Source organism: Bombina bombina, chromosome 3 (genome assembly GCF_027579735.1).
Source record: "Bombina bombina isolate aBomBom1 chromosome 3, aBomBom1.pri, whole genome shotgun sequence".
Classification (NCBI taxonomy): Eukaryota; Metazoa; Chordata; class Amphibia; order Anura; family Bombinatoridae; genus Bombina; species Bombina bombina.
The window spans coordinates 970,503,379-970,524,444 of record NC_069501.1 but is presented as its reverse complement, the minus strand read 5'-3'; the positions used below and the strand labels follow the sequence as shown (position 1 = coordinate 970,524,444).

The 21,066-nt window shown below is 40.1% G+C and overlaps 1 protein-coding gene and 2 non-coding genes across 3 annotated transcripts in view; all 3 read left to right on the top strand.

The window, feature by feature from the left end:
- KANSL2 (KAT8 regulatory NSL complex subunit 2) overlaps positions 1-17,426 on the top strand; it is a gene marked incomplete in the record, with an annotated part of 121,263 nt that extends 103,837 nt beyond the window's left edge. The window contains 5 exon segments of the mRNA XM_053708054.1: positions 2,282-2,448; positions 3,576-3,672; positions 12,682-12,935; positions 13,182-13,370; positions 17,111-17,426. Coding sequence (XP_053564029.1) covers positions 2,282-2,448; positions 3,576-3,672; positions 12,682-12,935; positions 13,182-13,370; positions 17,111-17,230 — 827 coding nt within the window.
- Positions 6,105-6,236, top strand: LOC128654777 (small nucleolar RNA SNORA2/SNORA34 family). Its single transcript, XR_008401503.1, has one exon. It is a non-coding gene; the product is annotated as a small nucleolar RNA SNORA2/SNORA34 family (small nucleolar RNA).
- LOC128654778 (small nucleolar RNA SNORA2/SNORA34 family) lies at positions 16,891-17,025 on the top strand. The gene has a single exon (XR_008401504.1). It is a non-coding gene; the product is annotated as a small nucleolar RNA SNORA2/SNORA34 family (small nucleolar RNA).
- Positions 17,427-21,066: the final 3,640 nt, after the last annotated feature.

Here is a 21,066-nt window from a genome sequence, read left to right as displayed (position 1 = left end):
TTCTGGATTAAAAGCATTATCCGATTGGCTTATGAGACTGCCGGACGGCAGCCTCCTGAAAGAATCACAGCTCACTCCACTAGGGCTGTGGCTTCCACATGGGCCTTCAAGAACGAGGCTTCTGTTGATCAGATATGTAAGGCAGCGACTTGGTCTTCACTGCACACTTTTTCTAAATTTTACAAATTTGATACTTTTGCTTCTTCTGAGGCTATTTTTGGGAGAAAGGTTTTGCAAGCCGTGGTGCCTTCCATTTAGGTGACCTGATTTGCTCCCTCCCTTCATCCGTGTCCTAAAGCTTTGGTATTGGTTCCCACAAGTAAGGATGACGCCGTGGACCGGACACACCTATGTTGGAGAAAACAGAATTTATGTTTACCTGATAAATTACTTTCTCCAACGGTGTGTCCGGTCCACGGCCCGCCCTGGTTTTTTTAATCAGGTCTGATAATTTATTTTCTTTAACTACAGTCACCACGGTAACATATGGTTTCTCCTATGCAAATATTCCTCCTTAACGTCGGTCGAATGACTGGGGTAGGCGGAGCCTAGGAGGGATCATGTGACCAGCTTTGCTGGGCTCTTTGCCATTTCCTGTTGGGGAAGAGAATATCCCACAAGTAAGGATGACGCCGTGGACCGGACACACCGTTGGAGAAAGTAATTTATCAGGTAAACATAAATTCTGTTTTTTGTACTTGACTGTCCCTTTAAGATCATTTGTTGCACAACTTGGAGGTTGTGCGTGCTTGAAATTTATTTATTTTTACAGGCGACTAAGGATTTTCGCCAATCTTCTGCCCTGTTTGTTTCTCTGGGAAACGTAAAGGTCAGAAAGCTCCTGCTACTTCTTTCTCTCTGGTTGAGAAGTATTATTGGTTTTGCTTATGAGACTGCAGGTCAGCAGTCTCCTGAGAAAATTACTTCTCATTCCTCGAGAGCTGTCTCCTATTCTTGGGTTTCAAAATGAAGCTTTTGTGGAGCAGATTTGCAAGGCTGCAACTTGGTTCTCTTTGCATACTTTCTCCAAATTTTTTACAAATTTTGATTCTTTTGTCTCCGGACGAGGTGTCTTTTGGGAGTAAGTTTTTTTTTTTTTTTTTCCCAAGCGGTGGTGCCTTCTGTTTTGGTCTGCCTGTCTTATCCCTCCCTATTCATCTGTCAAGCTTGGCTTTTGGTTCCCAACAGTAATTTATGAAGCCGTGGACTCACCATATCTTAGAAAAGAAAATGTATGCTTACCTGATAAATTTGTTTCCGGATATGGTGAGTCCATGGCCCCACCCTTTATTTCAAGCCTTTTTTTTTTTTTTTTTTTTTTTCTCTTCTAAACCTCAGACCTCTACACCTTGTGTTTGCTCCTTTTTTTCCCCCCTCCATTTCCCTTTGGTTGACTGACTGGGGGTTGTGGGAAGGGAAGTTTTACTTAATAGCTTTGCTGGCCAGAAGTGATATTCCCAACAGTAATTTATAAAGCAGTGGACTCACCATATCCGGAAAGAAACATATTTATCAGGTAAGCATACATTTTTCTTTTTTACCCACTCCCCAAAGGGACAAATATGTCATTCATACACAGGAGCTTTACTAAACTGAATCACTTTGCCATCCGCTTAGCAATTTACTTTTTAGATTCTTGTGACAGGATGAGATGCTACCGTGCATGTGCTCTGCTTGTTACAGGAAAGTTTGGGTTCAGCGGTCGCCATAGGATTGGCAGAACTGCTGGTTGCAGTTTTAAAAAGCAGCAATTCAGGGGGTAGCCAGGGAGGTGAAGAGGAATTTGACATGCAAAACACAAGACGTGCATTCATTGATTCTTTCTTAAATACTGGATATGGCTGTGAGTAGCCGCATTTGTCTCCCTTCATCGCCAAATTTCACATGTGAAACTGCAACACACAAAGATTTGTGCAAATCCAGATCTTAGTGCAGCTCACAATCACACCAGGTATCTGGTGTTGGAAAGAGACAAATTCTGCTGCCCATGGCCATATTCGGCATTCATTTAACAACAAATCACTGAATGCACATTTCTACTACACAGATACTAATAGTAAATATGCCTACTGTTTTAACACAACATGAAAACCAAACCTTTGATTTGCAGTTTAGTAGCTTATAAGCGTTGAAGACTTATTTTTTGTAAATGTTGTAAGCATTTTAATATTGCATGTTTTATACCGGAGTTTTAATTGCAGTGTCATGAATTTTAGGCTACCCTTATTCATACATTTAAATAGTGATAGTTTACAACCTGTTGTATTGCTTATGTTTTTAGGGAGCGATTTACAGACAAGCTCAGAAGGGCTATCCTCTAAGGAACATGAGAGCTTGAAGAGACTGAAAGCATTACGGCGGTACAGAAAGCGATATGGGATTGAAGCTCTTCTCCATCGACAGCTAAAAGAACGGCGCATTTTAGCAACAGAAGGGGCATCTCAACAGGTGACTCAATACCCAGATAATTAATTTGTATAATATTTTTAATGTGTATCGGAAAATATCCATAAGGAGGCTTCTTATTTAAAACTTTTTGTTGCCCTACAGCTTTGTTTAATTCACTTTAATTCAGCTCCAGAGCAACAATGCATTAGCTGAACATGGTCATGAGCAGCATAGTTGCCGGAATATTGTCACCCCATTGCTCACTTTAACTAGGTGTTTAATCCTTTTGCTGAGGATAAACAGTTATAGGCAACCAACAGTGAAACGACAAAATGCTATGATTTTATAAGAGCTTTTTCTAATTGCATTTATTTTTTATGTCCTTTGCGATATGTAACTAACTTTTATAAATATAATGAACCGGTCAACATGCTGGTGGTCTCATTCACAAGTAGAATAATGCAAATTCCCTGTAACCCAGTGCTGCTTCTCTCCTTTCCTGGGATGGAGGAAGTGGACATGTATTAAAGGGATATGGAACCTAAAAACGTTCTTTTGCGATTCAGCCAGAGCATCATAAAAAAAAAAGTTGACTTCTATTATCAAATTTGCTTTGTTCTGATGATATTCTGTATTGAAAAAATACCTAGGTAGGCATCTGGAGCACTACATGACAGGAAATAGTGCTGCTATATAGTGCTCCAGTCACATGCCCACTCCTTATGTCCCTGCTCTTCAACAAAATACCAAGAGAATGAAGAAGAATTTTGGTTTCATATGAGTTAAAATGTTATCACGGCAGGACTTGGCATCCAGTTATGTACTGTATTATCCTAAATATCATATGTGCTGCTTTATCTTGTACTATTTAAAAAAAAAAAAGTGTATACATACTGGTGTCGTGTTTGATGCATAAGCACATACATGCATGTTACTCAATCAGCAATTCTACTTCTTGGTGCTGTAAACAGTGCATGTAGAACAGAATAGTCTTTTATTTACCTACAAAGGGTGTGTGTATTTGTGTTTCTAATGTAAGCTCCTCTTAGATAACAAAGAATTGAAATGTATATCAAGTCAGCTGTATTTTTTTTTTTTTTCTGACACATTGGTTGCTTTGAGTTGCTAAACAATACCTTTTTTAAATATTTTTCGAATGCTCTAGAATTATGTGTATTTGTGCACAGGCTCACACCACACGCTCCAGCCAGCGATGCCTAGCCTTTGTGGATGATGTTCGGTGTTCTAATCCCAGCCTCCCCATGACAAGGCACTGCTTGTTGCGTATCCTTTGCACGTTTCTAGTTCTTTAAAAGTTATTGCTATTGTTTGCTTTATATTAAACAGGATTCATGAGTCACTTAAAGGACAATCAAATGGATATTAAACAGTGCTCCTTTGGTAAAAACAAATGTTAAATCAAGTAAAGATCAAAAGAAAACACATGTAAAAAAAAAAACAGCAAAAAGCTTACTTGTTTTTCTTGCAAAATCAGCGCTTAAAATTTCTCACTGTATTCCTTGCCCTCAGGGAGATAAGAGTAGACACATTTTTGAAACTTAGGTTTCATTCTGGCAGTACTGTGGATGAGCAAATCTGACTCAGTTTATCTAGTTTATTAAATTAATACTAAACCAACTCTAGAAGTTTTGGCATGCTATTTATGCTTTCCTGTAGAGACCGCAGCCTATAGAGCTGTGACAGAAGTAATGGACACTGCACTAATTTAAGTTTATAAAAAAAAAATGTAAAATGCAATAAAAATAAATTAATACATATTGCTATGCTTTGTATTAAGTATAAGCCACCTCTTGTTTTTTTTTTTGTTTTTTCTTTTTTCCCATTACAGTTAAAGTGAATGTCAATTTTGATGCTTAAGTGCCCGGTTTTTAAAAATTTGATTAAAAACATGGGCACTTTAATTCATCAAAATTTAAGTTTCACTCCTGTTGTGAAAATAAACTTACCTTTTAATCTTCACAGCAGCTCCAGCTTCCTCCGGTTGTTGCAAGCCATTTCTGACATCAAAAATGATGATTACCCTCCAATCACGCCCCCCCCCCTCGATTCAACACCGTGATTGGAGGTAGCCGGATTCCTCATTTTAGACCCAGGAAGAGGCTTTCCGACGGGTGGAGGAAGATGGCGCTGCTGTGAAGATTAAAAGGTGTTTTTTTGTTTGTTTTTCTTTCTCAACAGGAGTGAAATGTAAATTTTGATGAATTAAAGTGCCCCTGTTTTAAATAAAAATTTTAAAAACCGGGCACTTTAGCATCAAAATTGACTTTCACTTTAAACACAGTTTTTAATATCCCTCTAAACACAGTAGATTTGCTTAATCAACAAATGATAGACAATGCAATAACATTTTTGAGTTTCTCACAAATTTCATAGTTTCCTTTTTAATTTGTATCCTTTATCATAAGGCAGCCAATCAGACCTATATGTATATAAGCTGTGAGCTTTTGCTCATGCTTTAGTGTTTGCATTAAAGTGATGGTAAACTCTCCCCTTTTTAAAATCAGATCTGGAATGTAAGCGCTATTTTAGATGAAGTTTAATTCATTAGCTGTAATGAAGATGCAGTATAACGTGCTTTTTAATATAGATATGAAATTCAAATACTGCATGCTCCTCCGCCCACTTCAAAAGTAAAATTTTCTCTGAGCTAACAGATTGAATTGTTGTCCAATCGGCACTCTCCCCATATGGCACTTTTGTTGTAGCTAGAGCATTGATTGGAGAGTAATTCAATCATTTAGCTGACAGGAAAATTGACTTTTGAAGTGGGTGGTGTAACGTGGGGTATTTGAATTTCATATCTATATTAAAAACTAAGTTATAGCGCATCTTCATTGCACATGATGAATAAAACCCCATCTAAAATAGCGCTTACATTCCAGATCTGATTTTAAAAAGGGGAGAGTTTACCATCACTTTAAGACTGCACATTCCTCCAAGAATGGGCAGATGTCCTTTTTATAATAGTTTCCACAAGCTGTTTTAATGCTTCAGTCAGGCTCCAACTTCTCTGCAGTTTTATCACACCTCATACACTTGATGCTTAAAGGGACACTGTACCCAATTTTTTTCTTTTGTGAATCAGAGCATGACATTTTAAGCAACTTTCTAATTTATTCCTATTATCAAATGTTCTTTATTCTCTTGGTATCTTTATTTGAAATGCAAGAATGTAAGTTTAGATGCCGGCCCATTTTTGGTGAACAACCTAGGTTGTCCTTGCTGATTGGTGGATAAATTCATCCACCAAACAAAAACTGCTGTCCAGAGTGCTGAACCAAGAAAAAAGCTTAGATGCCTTCTTTCTCATATAAAGATAGCAAGAGAAAGAAGAAACATTGATAATAGGAGTAAATTAGAAAGTTGTTTAAAATTGCATGCTCTATCTGAATCATGAAAGAAACATTTTGGGTTCAGTGTCCCTTTAATGAATAATTTAATGCTTTTCACAGAAGATCTACATACGCTTAGGAACGTCCACATGATGTGAGCACTATATGGTAGCTGTGTTTAACCACTGCTGCCACATAGTGCTTTAGACCAGGGTAAAAACCACTCTATTGATCCTAAATTAATTTTTTTTTTTTTTTTTTTTTTTTTTTTATATTATTATTATTGTACCCTCTATCTGAATCATGCAAGTTTTAATGAGCGACTTTCATGTTCCTTTAAGCTAAACACAATGATTAAACATGATGGCCCTGAATCAAGGCTGGTGACTTGCTGTAGCTGCTGGTTTCAAGCAGGTGCCAAAAGTAACTCCTTCCCATGGTCTGTTGACTATGCTACTTGTCATGGTGTAGCCAATTCACTTGGAAGGAACAATATAACTTGTTGGTTGTAAAATTAACATCTACATGACCTGAAATGAAAATTTATAAAAGGGGTTTGTTTTTTAGATTTTATATGGCAGACCCACCTGTGCATATTTACTATACATTAAAATACACTAACTCATACGCATGTTCCCAGAATATTTTGCTGTCTGGGTAGAGGCAGTGTAATACTTTGCAACATTTTCAAAGCATGTGTTAATGTAATATAAATTGCTTTAATAACCATTAGTGCAACAAGCATTTAAAATAAGTTAATTTAAACTTAATACTAACTTAAACTTTAGCTGGGTGGTCAGTAAATTCAGTAGGGTAAGGGGCCCATTAAATAAGTTGGGACAACACTGCAGATTATTCTTAGCTTGCTACAAAATATTAACACATTATTATATTACAAATAAACGAGTCTCCTTTTCTCAAAGATTTTTGTTGTTCAACCTGTACAACTTCAACCACACTAAGGATTTTTTCTTCTGTTATGTGTGATCAGTCCACGGGTCATCATTACTTCTGGGATATAACTCCTCCCCAACAGGAAATGCAAGAGGATTCACCCAGCAGAGCTGCATATAGCTCCTCCCCTCTACGTCACTCCCAGTCATTCTCTTGCACCCAACGACTAGATAGGATGTGTGAGAGGACTATGGTGATTATACTTAGTTTTTATAACTTCAATCAAAAGTTTGTTATTTTACAATAGCACCGGAGCGTGTTATTGCCTCTCTGGCAGAGTTTGAAGAAGAATCTACCAGAGTTTTTTACTATGATTTTAACCGGAGTAGTTAAGATCATATTGCTTTTTCTCGGCCATCTGAGGGAGGTAAAAGCTTCAGATCAGGGGACAGCGGGCAGATGAATCTGCATTGAGGTATGTAGCAGTTTTTATTTTCTGAATGGAATTGATGAGAAAATCCTGCCATACCGTTATAATGACATGTATGTATACTCTACACTTCAGTATTCTGGGGATGGTATTTCACTGGAATTACTCTGTTAAAAGTACATTAAACCTTTGAATAGGTATTTATTATGTTAAACGTTTTTGCTGGAATGTAGAATCGTTTGCATTTTCTGAGGTACTGAGTGAATAAATGCTTGGGCATTATTTTTCCACTTGGCAGTTGCTTGTTTTAAATTGTGACAGTTTCGTTTCTCTCTCACTGCTGTGTGTGAGGGGGAGGGGCCGTTTTTGGCGCTCTTTGCTACGCATCAAAAATTTCCAGTCAGTTACTCTTGTATTTCCTGCATGATCCGGTTCATCTCTAACAGAACTCAGGGGTCTTCAAACTTCTTTGGAGGGAGGTAGATTCTCTCAGCAGAGCTGTGAGACTTATATATTGACTGTGATTAAAAAACGTTGCTCTGTAATTTTTATGTTTCAAATTTAATTATTGTTACTTTACTAAGGGGAACAAACCTTTGCTAAAAGTTGTGTTGTTTTTAAGGATTGATGCTATAACTGTTTTTTCAGTTCATTATTTCAACTGTCATTTAATCGTTTAGTGCTTCTTTGAGGCACAGTACGTTTTTGTTAAATAAGATTGTAACCAAGTTGCAAGTTTATTGCTAGTGTGTTAAACATGTCTGATTCAGAGGAAGATACCTGTGTCATTTGTTCCAATGCCAAGGTGGAGCCCAATAGAAATTTATGTACTAACTGTATTGATGCTACTTTAAATAAAAGCCAATCTGTACAAATTGAACAAATTTCACCAAACAGCGAGGGGAGAGTTATGCCGACTAACTCGCCTCACGTGTCAGTACCTGCATCTCCCGCCCGGGAGGTGCGTGATATTGTGGCGCCTAGTACATCTGGGCGGCCGTTACAGATAACATTACAAGATATGGCTACTGTTATGACTGAAGTTTTGGCTAAATTACCAGAACTAAGAGGCAAGCGTGATCACTCTGGGGTGAGAACAGAGTGCGCTGATAATACTAGGGCCATGTCTGATACTGCGTCACAGCTTGCAGAGCATGAGGACGGAGAGCTTCATTCTGTGGGTGACGGTTCTGATCCAAACAGATTGGATTCAGATATTTCAAATTTTAAATTTAAATTGGAGAACCTCCGTGTATTACTAGGGGAGGTTTTAGCGGCTCTTAATGATTGTAACACTGTTGCAATACCAGAGAAATTGTGTAGGTTGGATAAATACTTTGCGGTACCGGCGAGTACTGACGTTTTTCCTATACCTAAAAGACTAACTGAAATTGTTACTAAGGAGTGGGATAGACCCGGTGTGCCGTTCTCACCCCCTCCAATATTTAGAAAGATGTTTCCAATAGACGCCACCACACGGGACTTATGGCAAACGGTCCCTAAGGTGGAGGGAGCAGTTTCTACTTTAGCTAAGCGTACCACTATCCCGGTGGAGGATAGCTGTGCTTTTTCAGATCCAATGGATAAAAAATTAGAGGTTTACCTTAAGAAAATATTTGTTCAACAAGGTTTTATATTGCAACCCCTTGCATGCATCGCGCCGATTACGACTGCGGCAGCATTTTGGATTGAGTCTCTGGAAGAGAACCTTAGTTCAGCTACGCTGGACGACATTACGGACAGGCTTAGAGTCCTTAAACTAGCTAATTCATTCATTTCGGAGGCCGTAGTACATTTAACCAAACTTACGGCTAAGAACTCAGGATTCGCCATTCAGGCACGTAGGGCGCTGTGGCTAAAATCCTGGTCAGCTGATGTAACTTCTAAGTCCAAATTACTTAATATACCTTTCAAGGGGCAAACTTTATTTGGGCCCGGTTTGAAAGAAATTATCGCTGACATTACAGGAGGTAAGGGCCACACCCTGCCTCAAGACAAAGCCAAAGCTAAGGCTAGACAGTCTAATTTTCGTCCCTTTCGGAATTTCAAAGCAGGAGCAGCACCAACTTCCACTGCACCAAAACAGGAAGGAGCTGTTGCTCGTTACAGACAAGGCTGGAAACCTAACCAGTCCTGGAACAAGGGCAAGCAGGCCAGGAAACCTGCTGCTGCCCCAAAGACAGCATGAACCGAGGGCCCCCGATCCGGGACCGGATCTAGTGGGGGGCAGACTCTCTCTCTTCGCCCAGGCTTGGGCAAGAGATGTTCAGGATCCCTGGGCGCTAGAGATCATATCTCAGGGATACCTTCTAGACTTCAAATTCTCTCCCCCAAGAGGGAGATTTCATCTGTCAAGGTTGTCAACAAACCAGATAAAGAAAGAAGCGTTTCTACGCTGTGTACAAGATCTGTTATTAATGGGAGTGATCCATCCGGTTCCGCGGTCGGAACAAGGACAAGGGTTTTACTCAAACCTGTTTGTGGTTCCCAAAAAAGAGGGAACTTTCAGGCCAATCTTGGATTTAAAGATCCTAAACAAATTCCTAAGAGTTCCATCGTTCAAAATGGAAACTATTCGGACAATCTTACCCATGATCCAAAAGGGTCAGTACATGACCACAGTGGACTTAAAGGATGCTTACCTTCACATACCGATTCACAAAGATCATTACCGGTATCTAAGGTTTGCCTTCTTAGACAGGCATTACCAGTTTGTAGCTCTTCCATTCGGATTGGCTACGGCTCCAAGAATCTTCACAAAGGTTCTGGGTGCCCTTCTGGCGGTACTAAGACCGCGAGGAATTTCGGTAGCTCCGTACCTAGACGACATTCTGATACAAGCTTCAAGCTTTCAAACTGCCAAGTCTCATACAGAGTTAGTTCTGGCATTTCTAAGGTCGCATGGATGGAAAGTGAACGAAAAGAAAAGTTCTCTCTTTCCTCTCACAAGAGTTCCATTCTTGGGGACTCTTATAGATTCTGTAGAAATGAAGATTTATCTGACAGAAGACAGATTAACAAAGCTTCTAAATGCATGCCGTGTCCTTCATTCCATTCAACTCCCGTCAGTAGCTCAATGCATGGAGGTGATCGGCTTAATGGTAGCTGCAATGGACATAGTACCCTTTGCACGTCTACATCTCAGACCGCTGCAATTGTGCATGCTGAGTCAGTGGAATGGGGATTACTCAGACTTGTCCCCTACTCTGAATCTGGATCAAGAGACCAGAAACTCTCTTCTATGGTGGCTTTCTCGGCCACATCTGTCCAGGGGGATGCCATTCAGCAGGCCGGACTGGACAATTGTAACAACAGACGCCAGCCTACTAGGTTGGGGCGCTGTCTGGAATTCTCTGAAGGCTCAGGGACAATGGAATCAGGAGGAAAGTCTCCTGCCAATAAACATTCTGGAATTGAGAGCAGTTCTCAATGCCCTTCTGGCTTGGCCCCAGTTAAAAACTCGGGGGTTCATCAGGTTTCAGTCGGACAACATCACGACTGTAGCTTACATCAACCATCAAGGAGGGACAAGAAGCTCCCTAGCAATGATGGAAGTATCAAACATAATTCGCTGGGCAGAGTCTCACTCTTGCCACCTGTCAGCAATCCACATCCCGGGAGTGGAGAACTGGGAGGCGGATTTCTTGAGTCGCCAGACTTTTCATCCGGGGGAGTGGGAACTTCATCCGGAGGTCTTTGCCCAAATACTTCGACGTTGGGGCAAACCAGAGAGAGATCTCATGGCGTCTCGCCAGAACGCCAAACTTCCTCGCTACGGGTCCAGATCCAGGGATCCGGGAGCGTTTCTGATAGATGCTTTGACAGCACCTTGGAACTTCGGGATGGCTTATGTGTTTCCACCCTTCCCGCTGCTTCCTCGATTGATTGCCAAAATCAAACAGGAGAGAGCATCAGTGATTCTAATAGCGCCTGCATGGCCACGCAGGACTTGGTATGCAGATCTAGTGGACATGTCATCCTGTCCGCCTTGGTCTCTACCTCTAAGACAGGACCTTCTGATACAGGGTCCATTCAAACATCAAAATCTAACTTCTCTGAAGCTGACTGCTTGGAAATTGAACGCTTGATTTTATCAAAACGTGGTTTTTCTGAGTCGGTTATTGATACCCTGATACAGGCTAGGAAGCCTGTTACCAGAAGGATTTACCACAAGATATGGCGTAAATACCTATACTGGTGCGAATCCAAAGGTTACTCCTGGAGTAAGGTTAGGATTCCTAGGATATTGTCCTTTCTACAAGAAGGTTTAGAAAAGGGTTTATCGGCTAGCTCATTAAAGGGACAGATCTCAGCTCTGTCCATCTTGTTACACAGGCGTCTGTCAGAAAATCCAGACGTCCAGGCCTTTTGTCAGGCTTTAGCTAGGATCAAGCCTGTGTTTAAAACTGTTGCTCCGCCATGGAGTTTAAACCTTGTTCTTAACGTTCTACAAGGAGTTCCGTTTGAACCCCTTCATTCCATTGATATAAAGTTGTTATCTTGGAAAGTGTTATTTTTAATGGCTATTTCTTCGGCTCGGAGAGTCTCTGAGTTATCAGCTTTACATTGTGATTCTCCTTATTTGATTTTTCATTCAGATAAGGTAGTTCTGCGTACAAAACCTGGGTTCTTACCTAAGGTAGTCACTAACAGGAACATCAATCAAGAGATCGTGGTGCCTTCCCTGTGCCCGAATCCTTCTTCAAAGAAGGAACGTCTTCTACACAATCTGGATGTAGTTCGTGCCCTCAAGTTCTACTTGCAGGCAACTAAGGATTTTCGACAAACGTCTTCCCTGTTTGTCGTGTACTCTGGTCAGAGGAGAGGTCATAAGGCTTCGGCTACCTCTCTCTCCTTCTGGCTTCGTAGCATAATTCGTTTAGCCTATGAGACTGCTGGACAGCAGCCTCCTGAAAGAATTACAGCTCATTCTACTAGAGCTGTGGCTTCCACTTGGGCCTTTAAGAATGAGGCCTCTGTTGAACAGATTTGCAAGGCTGCAACTTGGTCTTCGCTTCATACTTTTTCCAAATTTTACAAATTTGACACTTTTGCTGCTTCGGAGGCTATTTTTGGGAGAAAGGTTCTTCAGGCAGTGGTTCCTTCTGTATAATGAGCCTGCCTATCCCTCCCGTCATCCGTGTACTTTTGCTTTGGTATTGGTATCCCAGAAGTAATGATGACCCGTGGACTGATCACACATAACAGAAGAAAACATAATTTATGCTTACCTGATAAATTCCTTTCTTCTGTTGTGTGATCAGTCCACGGCCCGCCCTGTTTTTTAAGGCAGGTAAATATCTTTTAAATTATACTCCAGTCACCACTTCACCCTTGGTTTCTCCTTTCTCGTTGATTCTTGGTCGAATGACTGGGAGTGACGTAGAGGGGAGGAGCTATATGCAGCTCTGCTGGGTGAATCCTCTTGCATTTCCTGTTGGGGAGGAGTTATATCCCAGAAGTAATGATGACCCGTGGACTGATCACACAACAGAAGAAAGGAATTTATCAGGTAAGCATAAATTATGTTTTTGTTTTCTAAATAATTGAATGGTTATCTGTGTTAAAATATTATGCAACTTTAAAATGGTTTAACTTTAACTTCCTGTTACTCAGACATCTGCCAGGATAGCAATCAGGTTTTGTTTAAGCTTTGTGCAGGTTCTGAAGAAGTTCCCTGTAATAAGCCACTTCCTGTTAGCCTTTCTGAGGAGCCCCGCTGCCCACTGCACTACAGACTGCCGTCGCCTATGTACAAAGCCGAGCCGGTACTTTCTGTTCCTGAACATATGGATGTGGCTCCTGTGGAGCTTTACTTGAGTACAGCTGAACTGCAACCTACAGAAAACTTACCACTGGAGTTCAGTGATGTGAGTACCTAGAGTTTCACTTTATAATCCAAAAAAATATAATTTATTAATCAGAGGGAAAAAGTTACTAGACGAGAAGTTTAGTCCACTCTGTTAAATATTGGAGGGAAGCCTAATGTCTTACTAGCCTGGGACAGTTGACTTTTCAGCCCTCTGTATAATGTTGAAACCGATATTTTGTATGATGCTGTTTCCCATTAACTTCACTTATCCAGGTTGTGTTTTTTTTTTTTTCCCCACTTCTAGGACCTTGACGTGGTAGGAGATGGAATGCAGTACCCTCCATCTCCTTTACTTTTTGACCCTTCTGTAGATAATCCTCTTAAAGATGTTTCAAGAACCCCAACAGATATTCTGTCCACTGATAAATCTTTTCAAGCAACTCAAAGCCAAGCTCTACTGACAGCGGAGTCTTTAGTGGGATCATCAGCGCAGGTGTGTAAAACGTACGTCATGCAAATATGTAACTGTTCTGTAACATTGCAGGTAGTGTGCAACTAATATGTAGGCCTGTCCAGTACCTATGCAGGAAATACAATTAACATGATCTGAGCAATTAACACTAGAGCACTGGTTTTCAAACCTGTCCTCAGGCCTTCCTAACAGGCCACATTTTGTGGCTATCTGAACTGAAGCACATGTGAAATAATCAGCTGATTAATAAACATGGTTATTTTATCTGCTCTCACCCAAGGTAATCATGAAAACCTGGCCTGTTGGGGAAGCTTGAGGATAGGTTTGAAAACCAGTGCACTAGACTAAGAGTTTATCAAAACATGCACGTCTTCATAGTTCTAATATTTTTAGTTCAAAATAAGTTGTAGTTCATCCCCAAGGCAGAACACTGTGCGATGTGCGATTTCATAGCAGAAACTGTAGTGTCTGCAGAAAGACCGGCCGTGACGGTTAAAGTGACATCACACAATTTTTCTTTCATGATTTAGAAAGAGCATGCCATTTTAAACAACTTTCAAATATACTTCTATTATCTATTTTGCTTAATTGATATTTGTTGAAAAGCATATCTATATAGGCTCAGTAGCTGCTGATTGGTGGCTGCACATAGATGCCTCGTGTGATTGGCTCATTGCTATTTTTTCAAAGTATATAAAAAAATAAAGCAAATTAGATAATAGAAGTACATTGTAATGTTTAAAATTCTTTTCTCCACCTGAATCATTAAAGAAAAATTGTGGGTTTAGAGTCCCTTTAAAGATATTTAAAAAAAAAAAATTGCCTGCACATTTTAATTTCTACCTGCAGGTGTCACTGTTCCGTTCTCTCTGTAAATATTTACTACATTCCTCTTTTCAATTTCCTCTCCCTTCCTAAACTCCAGTGCGGTACAGGGTAACAGCACATTGAAGAAAAGGTAAGTCAGGGCTTAACAAATTCTAGGAGCCAACCAATATACTTAGGAGCCCGATTTTAGTTTTTTTATAAAGGTGTGTGTAGTTTAAAGGGCCAGCAACCTAGCAAGTGTTGTATTGCTCTGCACATAGTGCAGAATTATATAACGTTAGCTTAGCGCCAGGTTTCTAAAGTGAAGGGTTAAATAGATATCTCACAAAAAAAACAGAACGCCGCTCCTGGCTCTACTGAGCGGGTCTGTTTTCTTCATCTAAGCACATCTGGGCACGCTGTCTAAACACTGCCGGCCCGATAGCACTATTAAACTCAATGTAGCTCGCTCCTGCTACCAGACCACTGCAATGTGATGCCTTTCTGGGCTGTAACATTCCTGTATTTGTATTTAAAGGAAGACTGACCATCTTTCATGGTTTATAGCACCCCACCCAGTTGCTCAGGAGCTCTCATTATCGTACATTGTAAGTGTGTATAAAGCCAGAGAGGCTCATTCTTAGATGCATAGTTAAAGCAGGAATGTTACAGCCCAGAAAGGCATCGCATTGCAGTGTTAGGACCAGTCAACATTGGGACACTTTGTAAGTTGGTGACTGGCTTAAGCAAAGTATGGCCATATTGTGTGACTTAGATTCCAATTTTAAAATATAAGGTGATTTTAAAAATGTTTTGATAATATAGAAGTGGATGTGCGGCAATATTGTAATTTGGTTGCTTGCACCCCTAAGAAGTAATAATAAAATAATTTTGTAAGGTGTGCAGAAACATTTGTGTGTGTGTGTGTGTATATATATATATATGTTTTGCCGGTGGTGTTGTGTGCGGCTGCTAGTTGCCGTTGTGAGTTGTTCATCTGTCTTGATGAAGGCTTCTATGTAAGCGGAAACGTCAACCTATGCTTATGACTTTCTAAAGTTGTTGTTATAAACAATAAACTAACTTTGATGTATATAAATCGTGAGAATGCCCTCCCTTTCCTAGCTCATATCTCGATATAGAGACTCATTTCTAAGTGCCATCCTTTAGGAAGCATATAGTATACATCAGCAGTATGTAAGCATGGAGCAGAAGCCCCTCCAAAATCTGCATGTAGACCCCAGCAGTACAGCAGGTTCCCAGGCAGACTGACACACTGGGAACATACATCAGCAATGCTGTACATGAATCTGTCCTCATGCACACTGAGTAAGGGCAAAGAATGCAGCAACACTGGCTCCTGAGACACTGCAGAAAATTTCATTAAAGGGACAGTCAACCCAAAAATTACTGTAACTTATTTAGATTAGTTAAATAACAATCTTTACAGTAAACTGTAGCCAAATTTCCATCTAAATAAACTTTGGCAGAAAATAAACTTACTAGATCACATCTTGCAGTTTTGAAATGGCCGCCTGACCCCTCCTTCTCTGACGTCTTCCAAAAGCTTGAACTAGTACTAGCTACCCGGACACGCCCCCAGCTTTCTCTTTTTATAAATGCCGTTTTACAAAAAAAAAATATTTCTAACTTTTGAGAGAGGTGTATAAATTGCAGTGCATTAATTAAACCATTAAGTAAACGTTAAAAAAACATTTCTCACCAATATAAACATTAAAACATTTCAACATGGGAGGGTATAAATTCCTCTAGTATGGTGCACTAATTGGCAGTTCCAGTTTAGTATAAAGCAATAATTAGCATCCACCAGATAAAAAAAAAAAAAGTTGATCAGAGAGGACTGTGTAGTTAAAGAAATACAATAAAAATAAAACATTTTTCTCTAATCTCATTGGAGTATTGACTAAAGCACAGACCATCATATCGCTGCCTGCCCGGCACTCACTGCCTCTCATTCTCTGTAACACACAGTGCACAGCATGGATGAGAGGCAGTGAGTGCCGGGTATGAACAGCTGTTAGCTGAAATTGCAGGAGCACACAGGGACGAGACTAGAGAAAAGTATCCTGTACTAGTGGGAGCTTTTGGAAGACGTCAGAGAAGGAGGGGTCAGGCGGCCATTTCAAAACTGCAAGATATGATCTAGTAAGTTTATTTTCTGCCAAAGTTTATTTAGATGGAAATTTGGCTACAGTTTACTGTAAAGATTGTTATTTAACTAATCTAAATAAGTTACAGTAATTTTTGGGTTGACTGTCCCTTTAATAAACAAAATCTCATTGCAGAAAAAGATAAAGTTCTGCCTCTGGGCATTTCATTTGTTCCAAAGTATAAGATAAAAAAAAGCACCGCTACTTCTTTTTTTTTTTTTTTTTTTTTTTTTTTTTAAGAAGCACTCTGGTATAATAAAAATAATAAAAAAAAAAATATGACTATACAAATGTTTATTTCAAGCAGTATTTAACCCCTGCTAAGGAGTTAAAACACATAGTTAATGTCAAGCTCAGAAGCAGCAGTGTTTTCTGCTCTAAGACATGGGCAGTGAGGCAAAGAGGGGTTAAGCAGTTTTGTGTGGGGTTTTTGTTTTTTCTCTTTAAAATTACAGCATTATTAATTCCTTAAGTTTGAATATGCAACTGCTAAACAGTTTGTTAGTCTATAATTTTTTGTTTGTTCTGAGAAGAACTTAACCATTTCTATTCTACGTATTTACTTGGCCCTAAATCAAGGCTGATGGCTTCCTGTGGCCTTCGGCTTCAAGCAGGAGCCTAAATAAATCTCTACCTGTGGTCTGATGGCTTTCTCTGTACTCTGCATGAGCCAGTCATTTCAATTGGGAGAAACATTATTTTTACAAGTTTTGTCGTAGGATGATCTGTTTTAAATGAGAACTAAGCCCCTTTTTTTTTTTTTTTTTTTTCTTCCTCCACTAGAGCCAGATCCAAACAGCAGGATCCTCTTCTCCAAAGCGGCAAGACCATACTGATGACAGCCCATTGACACAAGTGATTTCTACAGCCAATGGAAATGCATATTCATCATCTCTTAGCTGAAGGGTTGGACAGTACAATAAGACTTTTTAAATACTGAATCTTTATTTAAACTCAACAAATATTACCAAAATTAAATATGCAAAAAAAGGGACAACTGTACTGTTGCAGATTCATTGCCTCTTCCAGAAGCTTCAAATACAGTAAAAATGTGGAACTTGGCATTTATAACTTGTTCATAAAAAGCGTATAAACAAAATATGCTTGTTCGTGTTTTTTTTCTTATTTTTACTTTTTTTTTTTTTTTTTCTTTTGTGTTTTCCATTGGTGATCTTATTAACTGCTAAACAATTGCATTTACAACCTGGAAAATATATGCTTGCAAATTTATTTACATGATGCCAAAATGGTGAACCACTTGAACATGATACAGCATATCTATAAAGCTAACTAGAAAATCATACACATGCTATGTTAAAGGGACAGTACAGTCACAATGAAAAGTTCATGATTCATATAGAGCAGTGATGGTAAACCATGGCACTCCAGATAATGCAGAAATACATTTCCCATTATGCTCGACTGGACTGCAGAGTACCTTAGCATCATGGGAAATGTAGTTCTAAAACATCTGGGTGCCAAGGTTTGCCATCACTGAATTTTAAACAACTTTTCAATTTACTCCATGCTTTATCCAATCCATTTAACGTCACTGTCCCTTTTTAAAGTGAAGGTACATTTTCATGAATCAGTGCCCGGTTTTTTAAAATACTATTAAAAACAGTAGCATTTTCATTAATGAAAGTTTACATTGCAGCATACTTTACAAATGCTTACCTTTCTCCAACATAGGTGTGTCCGGTCCACGGCGTCATCCTTACTTGCGGGATATTCTCTTCCCCAACAGGAAATGGCAAAGAGCCCAGCAAAGCTGGTCACATGATCCCTCCTAGGCTCCGCCTACCCCCGTCATTCTCTTTGCCGTTGTACAGGCAACATCTCCACGGAGATGGCTTAGAGTTTTTTAGTGTTTAACTGTAGTTTTTTTTATTCAATCAAGAGTTTGTTATTTTAAAATAGTGCTGGTATGTACTATTTACTCTGAAACAGAAAAGAGATGAAGATTTCTGTTTGTAAGAGGAAAATGATTTTAGCAACCGTTACTAAAATCCATGGCTGTTCCACACAGGACTGTTGAGAGGAATTAACTTCAGTTGGGGGAACAGTGAGCAGTCTTTTGCTGCTTGAGGTATGACACATTCTAACAAGACGATGTAATGCTGGAAGCTGTCATTTTCCCTATGGGATCCGGTAAGCCATTTTTATTCAGACAGTAAATAAGGGCTTCTTAAGGGCTTATTAAGACTGTAGACATTTTCTGGGCTAAATCGATTCATATATACACATATTTAGCCTTGAGGAATCATTTAATCTGGGTATTTTTGTAAAATAATATCGGCAGGCACTGTTTTAGACACCTTATTCTTTAGGGGCTTTCCCTAATCATAGGCAGAGCCTCATTTTCGCGCCGGTATTGCGCACTTGTTTTTGAGAAGCATGACATGCAGTCGCATGTGTGAGGAGCTCTGATACATAGAAAAGACTTTCTGAAGGCGTCATTTGGTATCGTATTCCCCTTTGGGCTTGGTTGGGTCTCAGCAAAGCAGATACCAGGGACTGTAAAGGGGTTAAAGATAAAAACGGCTCCGGTTCCGTTATTTTAAGGGTTAAAGCTTCCAAATTTGGTGTGCAATACTTTTAAGGCTTTAAGACACTGTGGTGAAATTTTGGTGAATTTTGAACAATTCCTTCATACTTTTTCGCAATTGCAGTAATAAAGTGTGTTCAGTTTAAAATTTAAAGTGACAGTAACGGTTTTATTTTAAAACGTTTTTTGTACTTTGTTATCAAGTTTATACCTGTTTAACATGTCTGAACTACCAGATAGACTGTGTTCTGAATGTGGGGAAGCCAAGGTTCCTTCTCATTTAAATAGATGTGATTTATGTGACACTGAAAATGATGCCCAAGATGATTCCTCAAGTGAGGGGAGTAAGCATGGTACTGCATCATTCCCTCCTTCGTCTACACCAGTCTTGCCCACTCAGGAGGCCCCTAGTACATCTAGCGCGCCAATACTCCTTACTATGCAACAATTAACGGCTGTAATGGATAATTCTTTCAAAAACATTTTAGCCAAAATGCCCACTTATCAGCGCAAGCGCGACTGCTCTGTTTTAGATACTGAAGAGCATGGGGACGCTGATGATAATGGTTCTGAAATGCCCCTACACCAGTCTGAGGGGGCCAGGGAGGTTTTGTCTGAGGGAGAAATTTCAGATTCAGGGAAAAATTCTCAACAAGCTGAACCCGATGTGATTACATTTAAATTTAAGTTGGAACATCTCTGCGCTCTGCTTAAGGAGGTATTATCCACTCTGGATGATTGTGAGAATTTGATCATCCCAGAGAAACTATGTAAAATGGACAAGTTCCTAGAGGTCCCGGGGCTCCCAGAAGCTTTTCCTATACCCAAGCGGGTGGCGGACATTGTAAATAAAGAATGGGAAAGGCCCGGTATACCTTTCATCCCTCCCCCCATATTTAAAAAATTGTTTCCTATGGTCGACCCCAGAAAGGACTTATGGCAGACAGTCCCCAAGGTCGAGGGGGCGGTTTCTACTTTAAACAAACGCACCACTATACCCATAGAAGATAGTTGTGCTTTCAAAGATCCTATGGATAAAAAATTAGAAGGTTTGCTTAAAAAGATGTTTGTTCAGCAAGGTTACCTTCTACAACCAATTTCATGCATTGTCCCTGTCACTACAGCCGCGTGTTTCTGGTTCGATGAGCTAGTAAAGGCGATCGATAGTGATTCTCCTCCTTATGAGGAGATTATGGACAGAATCCGTGCTCTCAAATTGGCCAATTCTTTCACCCTAGACGCCACTTTGCAATTGGCTAGGTTAGCGGCGAAAAATTCTGGGTTTGCTATTGTGGCGCGCAGAGCGCTTTGGTTGAAATCTTGGTCAGCGGATGCGTCTTCCAAGAACAAACTACTTAACATTCCTTTCAAGGGGAAAACGCTGTTTGGCCCTGATTTGAAAGAGATTATCTCTGATATCACTGGGGGTAAGGGCCACGCCCTTCCTCAGGATAGGTCTTTCAAGGCCAAAAATAAACCTAATTTTCGTCCCTTTCGTAGAAACGGACCAGCCCCAAGTGCTACGTCCTCTAAGCAAGAGGGTAATACTTCTCAAGCCAGCCTGGAGACCAATGCAAGGCTGGAACAAGGGAAAGCAGGCCAAGAAACCTGCCACTGCTACCAAGACAGCATGAAATGTTGGCCCCCGATCCGGGACCGGATCTGGTGGGGGGCAGACTCTTTCTCTTTGCTCAGGCTTGGGCAAGAGATGTTCTGGATCCTTGGGCACTAGAAATAGTCTCCCAAGGTTATCTTCTGGAATTCAAGGGGCTTCCCCCAAGGGGGAGGTTCCACAGGTCTCAATTGTCTTCAGACCATATAAAGAGACAGGCATTCTTACATTGTGTAGAAGACCTGTTAAAAATGGGAGTGATTCATCCTGTTCCATTAGGAGAACAAGGGATGGGGTTCTACTCCAATCTGTTCATAGTTCCCAAAAAAGAGGGAACGTTCAGACCAATCTTAGATCTCAAGATCTTAAACAAGTTTCTCAAGGTTCCATCGTTCAAAATGGAAACCATTCGAACAATTCTTCCTTCCATCCAGGAAGGTCAATTCATGACCACGGTGGATTTAAAGGATGCGTATCTACATATTCCTATCCACAAGGAACATCATCGGTTCCTAAGGTTCGCATTCCTGGACAAGCATTACCAGTTCGTGGCGCTTCCTTTCGGATTAGCCACTGCTC